Genomic DNA, 20,526 nt, shown 5'->3' with positions numbered 1-20,526 from the left:
TCAGCAAATAAAGATTTTTCTTTTCTTCTAGAATTTGAATGGTAATATTCAAGTGAATGTTAATATATTAATATTATCATTGTGTTTTTCTTGGCACAGTGCCTCTTTACTTGTATAATTTTTCTAAAAATATATTGCTGATTTTTGACAAAGTTGATGATTTTCTAATTGTTTCTTTTAAAAACATTGATTTCTAGCTTCATACTTTGTGAAGCAGGAACATATTGTGGGATTCAGTCCTTTGAAATGTTTTATAATTTGCTTTAAAGTTCAGTATTTTATCACCAGTGTTAAGAGTTTTATTTGAACATATATGATAGGTTAAAATAACAATTGATTTGGATGTGAAAACCTTGGAAGGATATCACCCTTAGCCAAACAATGAGACTAAAGCTGAATAAACTACAAAAATTTCATGGATTCATCAAAAGAGAGATAAGACTCTCACAGAAGAGACCCCACATGTAGAATTCTGCATTTGACAGAGAACCACTTGCTGTAGAGAAAGATGAGGGCAGGTCAGGAAACTAGAAAGAGCTTCATTGAGAATTGCATGCATGCCAGGGTCAGTTTTACTTCCAGAGCTCTCTTTGATAGCAATAGATCAGGAATTAGGACAAATAATCCTCCTTATCAAGATTTTAGCTTATTATTATTATGGAATATTTTTAAAAGCTTATACAGCATTTAGGAAAACTGAGTTAGCTGTGCAGTAAATCTAGAAAAGTTATCATATGATGAAACCAAATTTATATTTTAAAGCAGGACAAGAAAATTTCAAGATAAAATTCTCTCACTGTGTCCATCTGGGCCTCCACCTTCCCTCCCTAATGTGTAGTGTACATATGCATTTCACATTTACTAGATCTCCTTAAAGATGGGAATGTCTGCTCAACCATAAAAATTGTTTTGTTACCTTTCTTCTGACACTAGCAATGTAACTTCTTAAAAGCATGGCGTTCTTTCCCATCTCTGTAGGTGGTCATCATGACTGGCTGTGTGTTCTCTCTTGACTGATGGAGGAAACTGGAGGTCAATTCAAAGAAAAAGAATTGGAAAATTATTAACTATCTTGAAATTCAGCAATATACCTATAGAAAAACCAACTCTAAAAAAGTCAATGCACCAAGAAGAGAACACAACAGATGTTAAATTAAATAAATATTATCATAAGCATTAACACTCAAATGACTTGAGGTAGGAGAAGGAGTCATCTTGCTTCTCTTAACTGCTGAACATCCTCCTCTTATTTTGATGCAAGGAGATGGAGACATGTCCCACTACCAAATCTGGATGCCTGTACTTAAATCACCATGGTGCAAAGCAAGTACTTAAACAGAAAAACAACAGGGAAGCTATCACACCTCCTTCCTACTCTATCTCGGGGTTGAGTATCACAGGAAGGCTGTTATTGGTTCAGGCCTGGTCACTCCACCACTCTTTGGACCAATAGCTGTGGCTCACGGGCTGCCAGTCCCTCCTCGGCTGCATCAGTGGAGGGTGGGGCCTGAGCCCCTCTCACTGGATACTCTCATCATCCAGTGATGCAAAATTGCAGGTCCTGAAGGTCTGAAGGTTCCTGCAAGGTCCTGAAGGTTCTAAAAATCAAAAAATTCTCGATTGGGAAACAATAAATTGTATGAATCTGAATGAATTCCAGTAGTAATTTCAGAAACCAGTGACTTAAAAAAGTGAATTGTTTCTTGGAAGTTTCAGGTAGCTATTTTGTAATATGTTTGAGTACTCATGTGTGCATTTAAATGACTTAATATTATGGGACAAGTCGAAAAAGGTTGAAGAGGGATGTATTGGTGGGCTTATTTGCTTCCTCACTTTATCTCTGGCTATATCACACATAAAGTATCTCTAGTAAATTCCACAACATCCTCCCAGGGAATGAGAATTAAAATGCAAAATAAAATTAATACAAAAATAATTTAGACCTTAAGGAACTCTATAAAGGCTGACCTAGAACTAAAATGACTGTTCAGGTAAGTTATGAAATGCAGTATGGTTAAGGAATAGTCACAATTTTTGTTGGAACAAACTGCACTACAGACATATATTCAAGTAGAACTGATAACGTTTGATGTTTACTTCAACTTAAAAATGTTTTAGTGATGGGCAGTAGTATGGCACAGGTCGAAAAACTAGAGTCAATCTGACTCTTCAGTGCTACAGGTCTTTTCCTGACAAGTGAGTGGCTCTGAAAAGACCCTTTGGTTTGCGAGGCTCAGGTGGTTCTGAAGCAGCTCATTTGAGGATGGTGTACCTGATGACTGCCTTGGTGGCCTAGGACATGGCGTGCTTGCCAATCTCCCTGGGCAGCAGCAGGGGCACGGAGGTCTGGGTCTCTCTGAAGGTGATGGTGGAGCGCTTGGTGGAGCTGGCCAGGGGTGCAGCCTCCTCGGCGATGGGCTCGAAGATGTCCAGGCCCTCGTGAAAAGCTGCTTCAGCACCCTGGGGAAACAGGTGATGAAACTGTCTGGGCAGCAGCGGCGACAACGCCTTGGCATCTTCTGCTTTGGGCTCTTTGGTTCGGCCTCTGTGGGCTCTTTGGTGCCCAGGCTTTCCTCAGAAGAAGTCTCACGGCAAGGCTCGGCCATGTCGGAGCCACCTTCCCCACAGCTCAGAGGGAAGGACAATGAGGCTGCTGAGGGCCAGTGGCCGGGTTTATAATCCCTGCGTTCTCTGATGTCACAGGCAACGTCCATATCTGACTGGACAAAATGCAAGGCAGGGAGGCCTGTCACTAAGGCACCCCACGTCACGTGTCATTGGATGCCACCCTGCTTGGCCTCCCGTCAACCAATCCCAGTGGAAATCTGGTGACCTTTAAACTTTCCGTGACCTCCACTAGAAAAATCTTTGAACTATGCCCCATGTAGGAAAAGGTCATCCGTTCACTTCAGCTGATTTATGCCTACTATTTATGCATGAGAACTTTGAAAAGATGTCACCAAAGTCACCTACATTGAAGAAAAATCAGTTTGAGTTCCCTGAGAGAGTCTCTATAACTCAAACCTTTGCCACCATCAAAATGACTCTGGCCACTTGGGGGCCATTTTTCTCAACACAGAATCTTCTCTTTCCATGGCTGAGCCACCGTGGCTTGAGCAGGAACTCTCTGACTTGGTCAGCAGAGTGCTCCTCAAAATCAGTCATAGGACATAACTGACCAGCCCTTACCTCCAATTCTTATCAAACTTACAGGGAATCAGAAAGAACAGTAAAACCACATTCTCCAAAGACAGGCCACAAACAGAAATCGGATACTTGTACATAAATACTAAAAATATTTAACATTTAGCAAATTTTAATTTTTTTTAACATTACTTAGGTACCCCAAATACCACACATACTGGAATTGATGAAAAAATATGTGTTAGTTGAAAGAAATTATTTTTCTAATTCCCTAGAAACCTTCCGAGTGAGAAGAAACTAATCAGTAAAGGGGAAATATTTAAAAATTAGAAACACATTCCTTTCAAAAACCTACGTAACTCAAGCAAAGTATATCTTTAATGTATTTATGTAAAAATAAATTACAGACATTGAACCAAGAAGGACTTAGGAAGACTTGAAGAAATGGAGGTCTTCAATGAGCTAAGATCCTAATGGTCAGGTTTCCAAGTGTGTTTCCTGTGAGGGCTTCAAGGAGCGGCTAATTCTACTGCTAACAAAATAGTTCCAGTCATGAAAGGATAAATGCTATTTTTTATTACTGGTAAATACAATATGATGATCAAACCATGGAAGAAAGTTTACAACAGGGAATTCTTTGGACCATAATGATAGTGTTAACGTGAACCCCAAAGCTACAGGAGGACACCTTTGTGATTACAAATTCTCAAGGAGACTTTTCCTGACCCCAAATCTAGGGCATGGTGTAGAATTCTTTTTTTCTGGCATCTTCCCTTTCCATTAGAAAAAGTCCAGTTTTTCATTAAGGGTGCAGCCATTCAAGCAACCACAATTATTAAAGATCTCAATGAAGTATTAATTTCTGTCACTTTTCACACAGAGGTGAGCATTTTCAATAATGTATATAAATAATTTTGTCAAGTTATTTTTCATGTCTTGAATGGAAATTTCCCCCATTTTCTATTCCATTTATTGACCAAAACAGAAGTGTAACTGACCCTTTAAACTACTCTGCAGCGTAAAAGACAACTAACACTCATACTGGTGCCATGGAGGTACCTCTCCAAGGGGTTGTCCAGCAGGATAGGCAGATTTTTACTTGTCGGCTCAGAACTCTCAAACAGCAAAGCAGAAGCTATGTGTCCTCTTAAAGATTAGCTCTGTAATGGGCATAACATCACTTCTTTCATACTCCATTGGTCAGAGCAATTATAGGCCTGCCAGAGTCAAGAGGCAGGGGAACAGACATGCTTAATCCATCCGAGAAGTGTCTGGGAATGAGCAGCTTTCACAAATCTAACAAATAGTGCCACACAACACATGCTTTTTGAGATGCTGCTGGGTGCCACACACATGATATGTCCATAGCATAAGGTCCTGGGTTCCTTGGGCCACAGTGTTGTTAAACTATGGAATACTTTCCCACTTGACTCACTCTTATCTGGGTGAACTCCTGCATGCAGTGAATCCCTATAATCCAGGGCAAACCTTTCCCTCTGGTGGCATGAAGTTTCTGACCATTGTAGACATACCATCCCCCTACTCCTGGGCCCCTGGACATAGAGATACAGACACACAGATTGACAGAAAGGAGAATGTTTCGAGTGAGTACATGCTTCAAAGAACTCTACCAGAATCTGGTCTGGATATCAGATTTTAATTTGATTGCCTCATTCATGACCCTAACTCCAAGTAAGATTACATTTGAGGTACTGGGGTTTAGGACTTCAATATAAGAATTTCAGGGGACGCAATTCAAAGTATATGTGATATGAAACCTGAGCTGTAGATTGGCACATGTGCTGACTCTTCCATCATATTGATTATTTAGTTTCCCATTAAGAGAAAAAAGGTGACTTCATTCATCCTCTTTTCACTCCGACTATTCATTGCTTAGTTTAATTTTTTTTTATTTTTAGCTTCTTACTTCTGTGAAGGGAGAAGATACTCAGGGATTTCAACCCTTAGGAATTGTTTATGACTTTCTTTAAACTCCATTATTAGTTCAATATTTTAAAGGACTGTATTTGTACTTTTAAAATAATTTGTAATTTCTTCTGTGAAGAATATCACTTTGAGCCAAACAAAGAGGCAAAAGCTGGATAATCTGCAAAAATCAAAACTTTCCTTGATGACTAATAAGAACCTGCAGTATAAACAAACAAACAAGCAAAACAACGAATACTAAACTTTCATTGGGTTACTTGTATGGAAATATGTTAATATAAATGTTTCAGACATTACATGAAATTCCTAAAAACCTTATATGTTCTGGTATAATGTTATAGGTCATAATCCTAGTTATTACTTTAAAATGTATATCTCAGAAATAACTAATTTTCTTGTCAACTGCATTATTATGAACTTTCATCAAATCTTTAACCGTGGTCATTTTTAAGTCTTTTGTCATTTACAGACAGTTCTGGGTGTACTCTGATGCTTTTGCAAATATGTTCCTGTAAAAGGGTTTCATCTTCAAGAAATTCATGGAAAAGACTCTGACAAGTACAGGTTTCTGGTAACTGACTGTACTGCTGAACTGAATGAATAAGCGTTTTCAGAACTCTAATGAATAACTGATGAACTCATAAAAGTGCTAACAAAAGATCAAGATGAAAAAAAAATTAATTACATGGGACTGAGTGAACTGATGAGGATGAGTATAATTTTTGTGACTTTCTGTTTGAATTAAAAAAAAAAAATCCCACAAGGACTCAGAGGCAAAGAATATACAAATCAGTTTTCACTGCAAAGTAAAGCAGCTGTTACAGTGGAGGATTACTGGACTGAATGTCAATATTATGACATAGTATGAGTGTGTTTCATGTTTGGTAATTGCAATCATTGTTGCTTTTGTTGTGGTCAGCCATGTACAATGCTTGGTGTCAGTCTATTTATCTCTTGTAAAAATAAAATACAGTGTGTGTGTGTGAAAAAAAAAAACAACTTTCCTTGAACCCATCAGAAGAGGGACAGGAACCTCCAGGAGAGACAAATCTATGTAGCTTTAGCAGAACTGTATGAACTCAAGAGAAAGGTTGTGGGCAGGGCAAGAAACTAGAAATTGTTTTCCTAAGTAGTGCAGCAGGAAGGGAGGAAACGCCTGATCCAGGACTGGGTACAAATTTCTTTGTTTGTTTTTCAGCCCATTGTGGAAGATCTCTGATGAGCCATTATACTTCCAGAGTTCTCCTTGGGAAATTAGAGTAAGGATTTAGGATAACTGGACCCCCTTCATGAGGGTCATTAGTTAAAATTATTCGGGAATATTAGAAAAATCTCACTAAGGAACTTGAAAAAAAAAAGAATTTTCTTTCCAAGGTGATGAGGAAAATTGTCAGGAGATCAACTACAAGTAAATCCCTCTGAATAGTGCCTTGAGATCGTCATACACATAGGGGACAAAACTTTGGGAGCCAAAGCCTCTTTTGAAACCGTGCTCATTTCAAAGATAGAACTGTAAACCAGTTGGAATGCACAGCGTAAGTCATTTTATTTCCATCATGCTCACTACCGCTGCTTCAAAATCCTAGTGTTTGTCCATATGACATACAAATGTTTTGCCAATCTTGATCTTGCATACTAGTCTCATACATATTGTATTATGTGAGAAGTTATTTTAAGAAAATGAATCTGTTGGGACATTTTTATAGCTCTTTGGGTGTTTTGCACCTAAAATTTCAGAAATAGAATAGAAGGATTAGTGAAATGCCATTTGAAATATACCATATAGACAGTGAAGACTGGGAGTGCAAAGGTGAATGACAGATATGAAATCTAGGATAGAGAGAGGAAAAATGGGTTTTGATGTTGAAGACTGGAAGATAAAATGAGTACATCTGATCATTCACTTCAGAAGGTGATTGAAGAAAAGGGGCAATTATGATCTAATGGTATGGTTAACAGTAAAGATTGAAGTAAGGTCCAAACTTCCAGTTTTAATTAAATAATTCGCAGACATGTAATATACAGCATGGTGGCTATAGTTGAATACTGTATTGTATATTTGAATGTTGCTAAGAAAGTAGACCTTAAAAGTTCTTATCACAAGAAAAAAAATTTGTAACTGTGTGTGGTGGTGGCTGTTAACTAGAATTATTGGGGTGATCATTTCATAATATATACATACATCGAATCATTATGAAACTAATGTTTTATGTCCATTATATCTCAATAAAAAAGACTAATTGAGGGAAACAGGTTTACTACTTCAATAAGAAATTATAAGCAACCCTGGAAAATAGTATTAATATAGCAAACATACCCCAATCAAACTTATTCAACATTATCTTTGTTACAGAATTCATTGAAAACATAAGAGAAAAGCCAAACATGGTACAGAAATATCAAAATCAAAAAGTTCAAGAAAAAAACCTATTCCCCATTCCCTAATATCTGGAGATGCTACTCTAAGTCATTCAGATGAATCTGATTCTATTCCTTCCAAGTTTGTAATGTATTCTTTGTGAAAATGCAAACATTCATTATATGAACAAAAGATTAAAGAAATTTTACATAACCAATGAGATATAGCTGGACAGAGGATTGGTGAACTAGAAGACAGATAAAATAATAGAAATAATATAGAATACTTCACAGAAAGTAAAAGGAAAAAAAAGGATAAAGGTGAGGCAAAGAGACTCAAGGAATGGAGTAAGTAGGTGATAAGTATCACATAGGCATTCCAGAAGCATAAAACTGGGTGAATATTGGAAAAATACTATTCAAAGGAAAATGGCTGGTAATTCCCAGAGTTAGGGGGAGCCATAAGTTCCTCCATTCAGGAAGCAGACCTGACAAATCATAGTAAACCTTCAAGGTAACCCTAGAGATCAAAATAGCAGACAAAAAGACGCAGTGCCTAAAAAAGGAATACCAAACAGTGTGACTGCAGACCTCTTTGTCTTAATAAATTGAAGCCAAAAGCAAGTGCTGAGAGAAAGTAACTGTCATCCTGGAGTTGCATATCTAGCCAAGGTATCATTTAATAGTGAAGCTATGCTACACATGAAGATGGACCTCCCCAAACCACACTCAAATGTAGACTTGCTCCACCGGCTGCTGAGAGTACAGTCAGGTGCTAATCCTCAGCCATTGACCCTTTCAGATATTTCCTCAGCTTCAGAGAGCTAATTTGCCCAAAGTTAGGGACTTCCTGAGACGGTCACATCCAATGTCTGAACAAGGGGAGGGTATAAATATATGTCTCATCCCATCCTCAGATGGTAATCCTGATTAACATTCCCACATAATTAACCCCATCTCAGTGCTGGCTTCCTTCTAGAGCTTAACTGAGAAATAAAGACTTTTGAGAAAAATGAAATCTTATCGTGTTTACATCAACTGACACCATGTTAAAGGAACTTCTAAAGAATGTAATTTAGGAAGATGGAAAAAGATCACAGCAGATGATCTGAGATGCAGGTAGGAATGTTAATAGAATAAATTAGCAAGTAGAGGTAAATGTAAAACAATGACTGTACACAAAAGTTGCAATAATGATTACAGTTCCTTTGAAGAATCAAGTAAACAAGACATAGCTAAATACTGCAGTTATGCAGCACTCGGATGATAAGAGTGTCCAACGAGAGCAGCTCACGTCCTGTTCACTGGTTCGGCCAGTGATGGACTGGAAGCTTGTGAGCCACAGCCTTTGGCCCAGTGTGGGAAAGTGGCCAGGGAAAAACAAATAAAAGCATTCTTGGGAGGTTCAGACTTGGAGATTGTGGAGGAAACTGGAGGGGTTCCTTCCCTGTTGTTTGCTTGCTAGCTTGTTTTTAATCACTGTAAGTTAATGATTTGAATTCAGAGATTGTACTGTATGTGTCTCTTGTCCCTTGTATACAAGTAAGGGAAGGATTTGACTACTAACACATCAAGTGGGATTTTTGTATTTTCATTGGTAAATGGGATTCTTTAGAAATAAGGAACGGCAAGCTTCCTTCACTGGTTTTATCACCATATTACATTTTCTGGTAATAAAGATTAGCTTTCTGCTTTCATAATTGGAAACATTTCATGAGCAGTAGAAATAGCAGTTCTTTAAAAGTGCAAATGGACACAGCTTTGGAATCTTGACCATTTCAGATGAAACCACATTGATGAACACCCCCCCCCCTTTTTTCAGTTCTTCTTAAGTCATTTTTTGATTCCAATTCTGCAATTTATTGGTAAGGAAACACATTAAAGAAATGCCTTTGTCTGTATTGTCATGTATTCTTGCAAGAAATACGCTTTTATTTTAAAGAACTTCCCATTTATTCCTTCCATTCTTCCTATGGTGTTTTCTTAGAGAATTAATCATTGTTTTCAATCAACAACTCTTACGTTTGTTCACAAATTCAAGCATGTGGGGTATTTTGAGGACCTAAGGAATGTTAAGAAAATTTTATATTTGAGAAATGTTTAAGTATTTTTACTAATTTTAAAAGTATTCCCATTTCTGTTTGTGTTCCAACTTTGGACAATGTGGCTTTGAGATTTCAATTTTTTCTCATTCACTGGGGGTTTTGATCATAATTGGAGGCAGTAGATGGTCAATTATGTCCCATGATTTCGAGGAGCGCTCTGCAGACCATGTCAGAGACTTCCGGCTCAAGCCACGGAGGCTCAGCCATGGAAAGACAAGATACTATGTGGGAGTAAAATGGCCCGCCAAGTGGCTAAAGCCATTCTGATGGCGGCAACGACTTGAGTTAGGGAGGTCAGACTCGCTCAGGAAGCTCAAACTGATTTTTCTTCAGTGTAGGTGACTTGGGTGACATCTTTTCAGAGTTCTCATGCATAAATAGTAGGCATAAATCAGCTGAGGTGAACTTTGCCTACATGGGGCATAGTTCAAAGATTTTCTGGTAGAGGTCACGGAAAGTTTAAAGTCACCAGATTTCCACTGTGATTGGCTGACTGGAGGCCAAGCAGGGGGCCATCCAATCACAGGTGACATGGGGTCCCTTAGTGACAGACCTCCCTGCTTTGCATTTTATCCAATCAGATGTGAGCATTGCCCGTGACATCATAGAAGGCAGGGAGTAGAAACCGGGCCAAGGGACCTCGACGGCCGCACTGTCCTTCCCTCTGAGCTGCGGGGAGGACGATTCCGACATGCTTGAGCCTTCGTCTGAGACGTCTGAAGAAAGCCCGGGCACCAAGGAAGCCGAGCCGAAGAAGCCGAAGCGCCGCTGCAGCCGCCGTCGCCGCTGCAGCCGCCGCCGCCGCTGCAGCCGCCGTCGCCGCTGCAGCCTCCGCCGCCGCCGCTGCAGCCTCCGCCGCCGCCGCTGCAGCCGCCGCCGCCTCTCTGACGGCTTCGACAGCTTTGCCACCTATTTCGGAAGGGTGCTGCAGCGGGTCCAGGAGGGCCTGAGCCTCTCGCAGGAGGCCGTGAACGTCATGGATTCGTTCGTGAAGGACATCTTTGAGCGAATCACCGATGAGGCGGCGCGCCTGGTCCGCTCCAGCAAGCGCTCCATCCTCACCTCCAGAGACATGCAGACCTCCGTGCGCCTGCTGCTGCCTGGGAAGAGGGGCAAGCACGCCATATCCAGCGCCACCAAGGCAGTCATTCGGTACCTAACCGGCAAATGAGCTGCCTCCGGACCACCTGAGCATCGCAAACCAAAGGATCTATTCAGAGTCACCTCAGTTTTCTTAATAAGAACTGTATTCTGATAAACTTTGATCGACTTTATTTTTTAAAGTGTGTCATCCTGCTAATTTTTAAACATCTTTTTTACAAAGAACTAAATATTATCAACTACATTTTAATATATCTATGGTCTAATTTGCTCAAAATGAAATAGTGAGTTTTGTTCAATAATGTTGCATTATACCACTTTACTAAAGAGTGAGTTCTTTTATCTTTCTAGGTCAACCTTTCACAGGGTCTGTAAGATAAAGTTATTTACCTTTTTCACTCTCATTTTCTCATGAATGTATGGCAAAATTTTCCAGAGATTCATTATGTACCGTAATGACAACAAATTAAGTGCAGGAACATGTATAAGAATTCAACAGACATATTAGAAGAGATATTAAGGAGGTTTTCTTTTTCTTTCTTTTAAATTGAAGTATAGTTGATTTACAACGTTGTATTAGTTTCTGGTGTACAGCAAAGTGATTCAGTTATACATATATACAATCTTTTTCATATTCTTTTTCATTACAGGTTATTACAAGATATTGAATATAGTTCCCTGTGCTATATTGTAGGACCTTGTTGTTTATCTGTTCTATATATAGTAGTTTGTGTCTGCTAATCCCAAACTCTTAATTTACTCCTCCCCCCTCCTTTCCCCTTTGGTAACCATAAGTGTGTTTTCTATGTTTGTGAGTCTGTTTGTTTTGTAAATAAGTTCATTTGTATCATATTTTAGATACCACATGTAAGTGATATCATATGGTATTTGTCTTTCTTTGACTTACTTCACTTAGTATGATGATCTCTAGGTCCATCCATGTTGCTGTAAATGGCATTATTTTATTCTTTTCCATGGCTGAGTAGTATTCCATTGTATATATTCCACATCTTTATCCATTCGTGTCAATGGACATTTAGGTTGCTTCCATGTCTTGGCTATTGTAACTAGTGCTGCTATGAACATTGGGGTGCAAGTATCTTTTCACATTAGAGTTTTCTCCAGTTATGTGCCAAGGAGTGGGATTGCTGGATCACATGGTAACTTTATTTTTATTTTTTTAAGGAACTTCCATACTGTTTTCCATAGTGCACCAATTTACATTCCCACCAACAGTGTAGGAGGGTTCCCTTTTCTCCACACCCTTTCCAGCATTTATTATTTGTAGACTTTTTGATAATAGCCATTCTGACTGGTGTGAGGTGATACCTCATTGTAGTTTTTGAAACCGTGCACCTCAGATTGGGACTTGAACCTAATCTCACCTCAGATGAGACTCGAACCCACCTGACTTGCACCTCAGATGGGACTTGAACCCACAATCTCTGGCTTAGGAAGGTACTCAAATCCACAATCTCCCAGGTAAAACTGCACACCTGGTCTCAGGACTTAATGAAGTTCAGGTTCTTTATGTCTCACTGCAGAAGGAATTCAGTGAGAGGAAAAGTGATAGGTAAGAAGTAGATTTATTGAGAGAGATACACACTCCACAGACAGAGTGTGGGCCATCTCAGATGGTGAGAACGGGGCCCCACATATGGAGTGGTTAGTTTTTTATGGGCTGGGTAATTTCATAGGCTAATAAGTAGGAGGATTATTCCAACTATTTTGGAGAAGGGGTGGGGATTCCAGGACTTGGGCCACTGCCCACTTTTTGGCCTTTTATGGCCTGGGAACTGTCATGGTGCAGGTGGCTGTGTCATTTGGCGTATGCTAATATATTACAATGAGCATATAATGAGGCTTGGGCCTAGCCTAGTAGGTTCTAACTGGGCCTATCTTGGGCCTAGCCTAGTAGGTTCTAACTGAGACAGGATCTTAGTTCCCGGACCAGAGATTGAACCCACGCCCTTGGCAGTGGAAGCATGGAGTCCTAACCACTGGACTGCCAGGGCATTCCCCACACTGTTTTGATTATTGTAGTTTTGTAGTAAGCTTTGAAATCAGGGAGTAGGGCCTAGCCTAGTAGGTTCTAACTGAGACAGGAAGGAAGGAGGCAGGGGACAACCATTAAAAGAATGACAGCCATTGGGAAGAACAGGATACCAAAAAAAAGCGGTTAGAACCTACCTGGAAATTGTTCATGACAAGAGGTCCATATTCCCCTATAACATTTTCCCTATTATAATCATACCCAGTCACAGTTCCTGATCATTTGATGTTCTTAAAAGATACCATTATTATTCACCAAGGGCATAACATCTTCCCTTAATGAACTATAATTCTGCAGGGACATAGTTCACATTTATTTAAATTTTTAGCTGTATCCACTGAACTTGATTTTATTTTTTGCATTTTTAGATCATAAACCATATGGAGTTAATTATCGTTCCTGAATTAATTTTAGTGGAAGGGAGAGTTAGACAAATGTGTTTTAAGTATATAATGAATATTATTTTTATTCTCCTCAGTACCCTCACTGTCTATCAGAATATCTCCCATATATATTGTTTCATAATGGGTTATAAATATAAATAATTTATGTGTGGTTTAAAATGCCTCACAGCCGGACAAAGTGAAAGTCTCTTTTCTAATCCATATTCCTGCATCCCACTCCCCAAAGGTAACCACTGCTATTGTTTGATTTGTATTTGGCATGCATTTTTCTGTGCATATTGAAATACACATACGTAAATAGATACAATGGTTTACACATTAACTGATTTGTTTGTTAGATATGAAATTGGAATCACAGAATAACACTGATCTGCTACTAATGTTCTTCATTTAACAAGATGTGTGCTTTTTAAATTGTTTTCATTAAGGTATGATTTAGAGAAAATAAAATTCACTCCTTTCAGTGTCCAGTTCTATGTCTTGAAAAGTACACACACTTGTATATGTACACTTGTATACAGTTGTATAACCACACCACAATCAGGATATACGAGTTCCATTATGCCAAAAAATTCTCCTGTGCCTTTTTGTAGTCAACCCATTCTCCCCACCTCAACCCTGACAACGACCTATTTGTCTTCTGACTCCCAAATTTTGATAGCTGTAGGTTTTCACTTTTATTTTCATTTTAATTCTGTTCTATGTATTTTTAATTGAAGTATAGTTGATTTCTGTTCTACGTATTTTTTGATTTCCCTTGAGACTTCCTCTTTGACCCATGAATTAACTTGATATGTGTTGCTCAGTTTCCAAGTTCTTAGAGATTTTCCTGTTATCTTTCTATTATTAATTTCTAGAATTTTATTCCATTATTGTCAGATAACACATTCTGTTTGGTTTCAATTTTTTTAAGCTGTTAAGGTTTGTTTTATGACTCAGGATATAGTCTATCTTGCTGAATGTTCCATGTGCATTTGAAAAGAGTGTGTATTCTGCTGTTTTTGGGTGGACTGTTGTATAAATGTCAGTTAGATCTAGTTGGTTGATGGTGGTGTTCAGTTCATCTATAACCTTGCTAATTTTTTGTCTACTAATTCTATTACTGAGAGAGGAGTATTGAAGACCCAAATTATACTTGTGGATTTGTCTATTCCCCTTTCAGTTCTGTCAGTTTTGCCTCTTGTATTTTAAGACTCCGTTGTTAGATATAATACATATTTAAAATTGTTGTATCTTCCGGGTGAATTGACTGACTCTATTTATCCCTGGTAACTGTGTTTGCTTTCAAGTCGACATTGTCTGATAATGTAAAGAATCTATAGATTCTCCTGCTTTCTTCTGATCAGTGTTTGCGTGGTGTATTTTTATTCATTGTTTTACTCTTAAGCTACCTATATCATTATATTTGAAGGGAGTTTCTTGTAGACAACATAGAGTTGGGCCATTTTTGTTTTTTGTTGTTTTATAAATCCATTCTGACGATCTAAGTCATTTAGTTATGTATTTAGACCGTTGACAATTAATTATTGATATGTTTCTATTTAGATCTACCACTTTATTTTGCATGTTTTGTTTGTCCTCTCTGTTTTTCATTACCCTGTTCCCCCTTTCTTTGGCTTATCTGAATGCCTTTTAGTATTTCATTTTAATTTTCTATTCTGAATTTGAATATATCTCTTTGCATAATATTTTTGTGGTTGCTCTGTGGATTACAAACTCCCTACTTAACTTTCCACAGTCTATTGAGAATCAATACTCAGAATCATTATGTTACCACTTCAGTTGATATGTAGAAACCTCACCTTAATAGATCCCCTTACCCTCCCCCCTTTACATTACATTTGCCTTATGTATTATAACTACACTGAAATCTACATAGATACCTACTATAGCTACTTTATTGAAAACTCCATCTGTTAATGTTATATTTTGCTGTGATTTTCCACTATTTACCATGATTTTGGAAACCCATTCAGCTGCATCTTCATATTCACTTTCTCCCTAGATCTCCATGAATTCTAAATTGGTGGAAATGTAAATTGGTACAGCCACTATGAAAAACAGTACGGAGGTTCCTTAAAAAACTAAAAATAGAGTTGCCATATGATCTAGCAATCCCACTCTCTGAGCATATATCCAGAGAAAACTCTAATTCAAGATACATGCACCCCACTGTTCATGACAGCATTCTTTACAATAGCCAAGACATGGAAACAATCTAAATGTCCATCGACAGATGAGTGGATAAAGAAGAGGTGGTATGTATATACAATGGAATACTACTCAGCCACAAAAAAGAATGAAATAATGCCATTTGCAGCAACATGGATGGACCTAGAGATTATCATACTACGTGAAGTCAGAAAGAGAAAGACAAATGCCATATGATATCACTTATATGTGGAATCTGAAATATGATACAAATGAACTTACTTACAAAACAGAAACAGACTCACAGATATAGAAAACAAACTTATGGTAACCAAAGGGGAAGCGGGGGAGGGAGTGATAAATTAGGAGTTTGGGATTAACATATACACACTACCATATGTAAAATAAACAACAAGAACCTACTGTATAGCACAGGGAACTGTATTCAATATCCTGTAATAAACTATAATGGAAAAGAATATATGTATATATATCTATAACTGAATCACTTTGCTGTACGCCAGAAATTAATACAACATTGGAAATCAACTATACTTCAGTAAAAAAAAAAAGTAATATAGGTCAATGTTAATAAATTAAGCAATACCTTGGACAGCATTGAATGCCAGTGTCCAGAGAAATTAGAGCATTTAGAGCCCTGGTGGCTTCAGGATACAACGGGAAAAGCTTTAGAGTAATTTCAAGCTCACGTACTGAGCAGGTACCCATAGCAGTTCCCCTGATTTACTTCACCTCTCCTAACTTCTTACCCTTATCTAAATTATAGGATTAAATAGGGACTTCCCTGGTGGTGCGGTGGTTAGGAATCCGCCTGATAGTGCAGTGGACATGGGTTCGAGCCCTGGCCCAGGAAGATTCCCACATGCCTTGGAGCAGCTAAGCCCATGAGCCACAACTACTGAGCCTGCATGCCACAACTACGGAAGCCCACATGCTTAGAGCCAGTGGTCCACAATAAGAGAAGCCACTGCAATGAGAAGCCTACACACCACAACGAAGAGTAGCCCCCACTCTCTGCAACTAGAGAAAGCCCACGCGCAGCAACGAAGACCCAATACAGCCAAAAATGAAATAAATAAATACATACATAAATAAATTAAAAGAAATGTTTAAATTATAGGATTAAATAGGTAACTGAATAAGTGCTAAGAGTAAAGGAGATACAATTTAGAGTACCATTTGTTTACATTCATTTCCTACCCTCCATATCATCTTTCTCAGAGGAGACGTCTGTTCTGACTGATCCCTTTCTACCCACCATCTTAGAAAGCAGTCATTCACATAATCCCCATACTTAATTCTCATCATCATCAATCATCATCACCAACACCAACATCTGCATAAGAGGTCACTGTGTATATGAAGCGTTTGTCAGTCTTCTTTCATTATCACCCTCCAGGAGCCCTTTCAGACATTTTTTGCCTAATTACCCCCAGCCCCACTCCCCAGCGGAATGTGAAATTGTTAATACTCCAGATGTAGTTTATCTGTTTATGTACTGTGGTCCTTTGGAAGCTCACAGACCGCTGTAATATCTATGAAAACCCTAACCTCAAGAACCAATCTTTGACCTCTTGGGGGTGATGTCATCTGTTGAGAATGCATGGTATGTTGCGATTAGGGCAAAAGCTGGAATCCCATTCCTGCTCCATACATCCCTCGATCCACACGAGAACATCTGTCATGATTAGATGCCCAGCCTCGATAGACCATCCATGGAGCCACCCTCATCCCTCTCTGGGAGAAATTTCACTTTCCTCTCTGTGTCCTCAGATGCCCTTTCCTCCCTAGCAGGTACAAGCAGCCTAATCATTTCCATAAGTTTTCACAAAGGACAGAAGAAACACTGGCTTCAGACAGCTTCTGCTTCCAGCCTGGTCACAAACTTCCCACGCGGCAGGGGGAAGGAACACCAGGCTTGGCTTCCTGCTGCTGGGAGGGATAACACAGGGAGAACAGAGATTAACCACCTCAGCAGTACATGTCCTGATACCTTTGCTAAAGATCTGCCACCAGCGACTAAAGGTGACCAGGCTGCCAGGTCCCACCCCTGGCTCTGGCTGTTGGCGTGGGGAACAACCTCTTTGCCATTTGTCTCTGTGCTCAAGAGCACTTGCTTTGTAGTCACACACATCCAGGAAGAGAGGATAGTGATACATCACTAGTGGGGCTGTTGTGAGATTAAATCCAGTCACTAACATGAAGAACCTAGAGCTGGGCCCCTCTAAACAACCTGCTTCATAAATAGTAGCCCTTTCCTCCGTCAATCAGAGAGCTCATGTGGTCCTCACCCGCCCCTTCAGTTGGGGCCCCTTAACCAGACTGCAGGTCAGAATCACCTTGGGGATCTTTTTCTAAGCCCTCCTATGAATTTCCCTCGTTGGCGGAAAGAGGGCTTCTGTATCAAAAGCCACTCAAGTTATTCAGCCATGATAATATGGGCCTTAAAAAACAGATATGCCCATTTGGCACCCGTAGTGCGTGGCAGTGTCCATTTCCCCTTCATTCCACCAGCATCAGTTATGAACAGCTTTTGTCTTTATTGCTAAATATGATCTCTTCTTTTTTCCAGACCAGTCCCAGTGGAAGAGTCACCTCAGCAGGTCTGTCCTTAATGTTATAAATTCACAGGCTCCTCCCCTAGGGTTGCCAGATTTAGCAAATAGACATACTGGATGCCCAGCTGAACTTGAATTTCAGATGAACAAAGTAATACTGCATGTGACAAATTTAGACAAAAAAGGATTTTTTGTTTATTTTAAATTCAAATGTAAATGGTTTAAATATAACCTGGTAACCCTACACATGGAGGGATCTGGAGGGGAACCAAGGTGCTCCAGTCAACAACCGCAGCTGAGCCCCTAGCAGAAGCCAGAACCCATGCTCATCCATGTGAGTGAGCTCTCTCAGATGTACCAGCCTAATGGAGCCTCCAGCTGATGGCAGCCCCAGGTGAGACACCACATGGAGCAGAAAACTATCCAGCTGAACCCAGTCAACCCACATTATGCTGAGAAATTTAAAAATGGCTATTGTTTTGGTGGTGTTTGTTAAACAGAAATGGACATCTGAACCGTGTAGTTTTGGTGAACTCTCTTTTTCTATAGTCTGTAATCTTTGGATAAGATAGGGACTTGCTGCTCTTTGAAGGTTCGATAGGACGTCGTGATAATTTTGGCTATAGTCTCTGTGTGGGTTTATACGTGGGTATAGTTTTTGAAATTTCCTCAATTCCTCCTGGGATTCCCAAGATAAATGTTCACGATGTATGATTTTCATCATACTCTTGGAATTTTAGGAATTTATTCCTGAATTCCCTTCCACAGACGAGGCTCCACTGCACTCATGCTTGTGAAGGGAAGGAGAGGTATTGCTACAAACTGCTCCCGGAGGCACATGGAAAGCCGTATCCTCAGAAGGTGCCTTGGTGACTACGTTGTCAGAACAAGGGGTGTTTACTCATTTCAAGAAGGGTTTCTCAAAGAAGGTGTCCTGAAACACTTTCTCCTGCTACAGGGATAGCCTTGCAAGGAAGCCACTCTTCTTGAGTACACATAGGATGCCTTCCCCAGACCTCAGAGACATATGCATTGCAGTCCTGGTCCTTTCTGACTGTCCCAGTGCAGCACTGCTGGGTGGGTACGTCTGTGCAGTTCTGGGGTTCATCAATACGAAGACCACTACCCTTGTGGAAATCTGAGCCACATTCTACAATATCACCTTTATAAGGAATAAAGTTGATGTATTTTCACCTTATTTTTCATATTTCTTAGTTGGTTTAGAGTCAAGATATGGAGAAGGGGTGTATTTTCAAGGCCCCTTAAAGACTCAGTCATTTTAGAGCAAGACCATAGGAATAGTTTGGGACCCGGCGAGACACAGAAAAGGGAAAGGAGCTGTGGATCTATTTGTAGACCCACTCCTGAGGGCAGAGTAAACATGTGCTCCATAAGGGCAGGTTGGTTCAAGAACTTTGAAGGGAGAGGGCCTGGGCTGTGCAACCTGTTTGTTCATCCAGCCTCACTAATCAGGTAAGTGATTCTCTAGATAGAGGAGTGAGCGTATAGAGAGGTTACATGGGTTTGGCCGTGGCTGTCCCTCCACGTGGAAGAAAATATTGGGAATGGAGGCTAGGAATTCCCCAGGAAAAAACAATGTATCGTTCAATTGACCCAGGTTTCTGCCTATTAAATGACTATGATGTTTTAGGCCTGCCTCCCTGGAATAACTCTGAGATTTGTAAATGACATTTTTGCATATGTATCAAGATCATTGGGTTACATGATTATAGAGAGTTCGTAGTTCTCTGCCACAGATGGCTAACTGCTTAGCATGGGCTGTGACAGTACACGTTCACCCTCAGAGGGAGGGCTAACTCATCTGCAGGAACCCTACATACTTCCCTGGGTCTCTGTGTTCTGATAATACACCCCTACTGTCTCTTTAAAGCAAACACAATTCCTGACGACAAGCACATGTTTTGTCCCACGAAACTGGACAGATTTTTTTGCCAGTTGCCGGGGTCCCAGTCTAGTGCTTCAAATTAGTATGTTTTCCAAGTGGCAGCCTGAAGAGCTATGGTGTTTTGCTTTAAGCTAAAGACAAGGGGGTGGAGGAGGGTGGGGAGGTATTTAAGGTGGTGGAGGACCTGCCTGAGCCAGGCGGTTACTATACTATAGAAACGTGACGTCAATAAGGCGACCTTGAGGACTTTTTAATGGAGACAGAAGCGGCCTGCCAAGGAGAGCAGGTTTCTCCTTTAGGTGTTTGGAACTGAGTTGGGAGAGTGGGTACCCGCGACGGGGGCTGGACCACCCTGCAGTGTGGGGAGACAAAGGGATCCACATCCGGGTCACTTCTTTCCCGCTTTGGGGGCTCGGTGCCCGGGCTGTCTCGTAGGCAAAGCCATTGGGGTCCTGCCCGGCCCCAGTGGGTGCGGTGTCCTGCTCCAGGGGTGTCCTCGAGCCACTTTCCTTCTAAAGGCAGGGGCGTGGAAGGTGAGACAGGTAACGACTCTAAGCCTCAGCTTTCCCCTCTGTAAAATGGGGATAAGAACGCTTTCCCTAAAGGGTCTCTGTGAACATTTAGCGATAACACGTGAATAAGCCGATGGTCCTGTGGTTATCGCAGGATCATGGATGTTTGTATGAATTCAGGCCACTTCTTATTCCTTTTCCACTTTGTTCTCAGGGGACATATGAGGAAAGGAGAAGAAAAAGGCCCTGGTGGGAAGCTCATTGTA

General features: G+C 40.1%; 2 protein-coding genes across 2 annotated transcripts; one reads left to right on the top strand and one right to left on the bottom strand.

The window, feature by feature from the left end:
* Window positions 1-2,292: 2,292 nt before the first annotated feature.
* On the bottom strand, window positions 2,293-2,606 carry LOC132357154 (histone H2B type W-T-like). Its single transcript, XM_059910445.1, is given in 2 exon segments — window positions 2,293-2,442; window positions 2,445-2,606. Coding segments are annotated over 2 exon segments (312 nt in total).
* Window positions 2,607-9,686: 7,080 nt separating this feature from the next.
* On the top strand, window positions 9,687-10,725 carry LOC132357153 (late histone H2B.L4-like). Its single transcript, XM_059910444.1, has 3 exons — window positions 9,687-9,802; window positions 10,277-10,399; window positions 10,476-10,725. Exons 1-3 carry the CDS (start codon window positions 9,687-9,689, stop codon window positions 10,723-10,725), a joined length of 489 nt encoding a protein of 162 aa, XP_059766427.1.
* The last annotated feature ends 9,801 nt before the right edge of the window (window positions 10,726-20,526 follow it).

This window comes from Balaenoptera ricei, chromosome X (genome assembly GCF_028023285.1).
Source record: "Balaenoptera ricei isolate mBalRic1 chromosome X, mBalRic1.hap2, whole genome shotgun sequence".
Taxonomy (NCBI): Eukaryota; Metazoa; Chordata; class Mammalia; order Artiodactyla; family Balaenopteridae; genus Balaenoptera; species Balaenoptera ricei.
The sequence above is the reverse complement of the archived record's forward strand: the minus strand, read 5'-3'. Positions and strand labels throughout refer to the sequence as shown.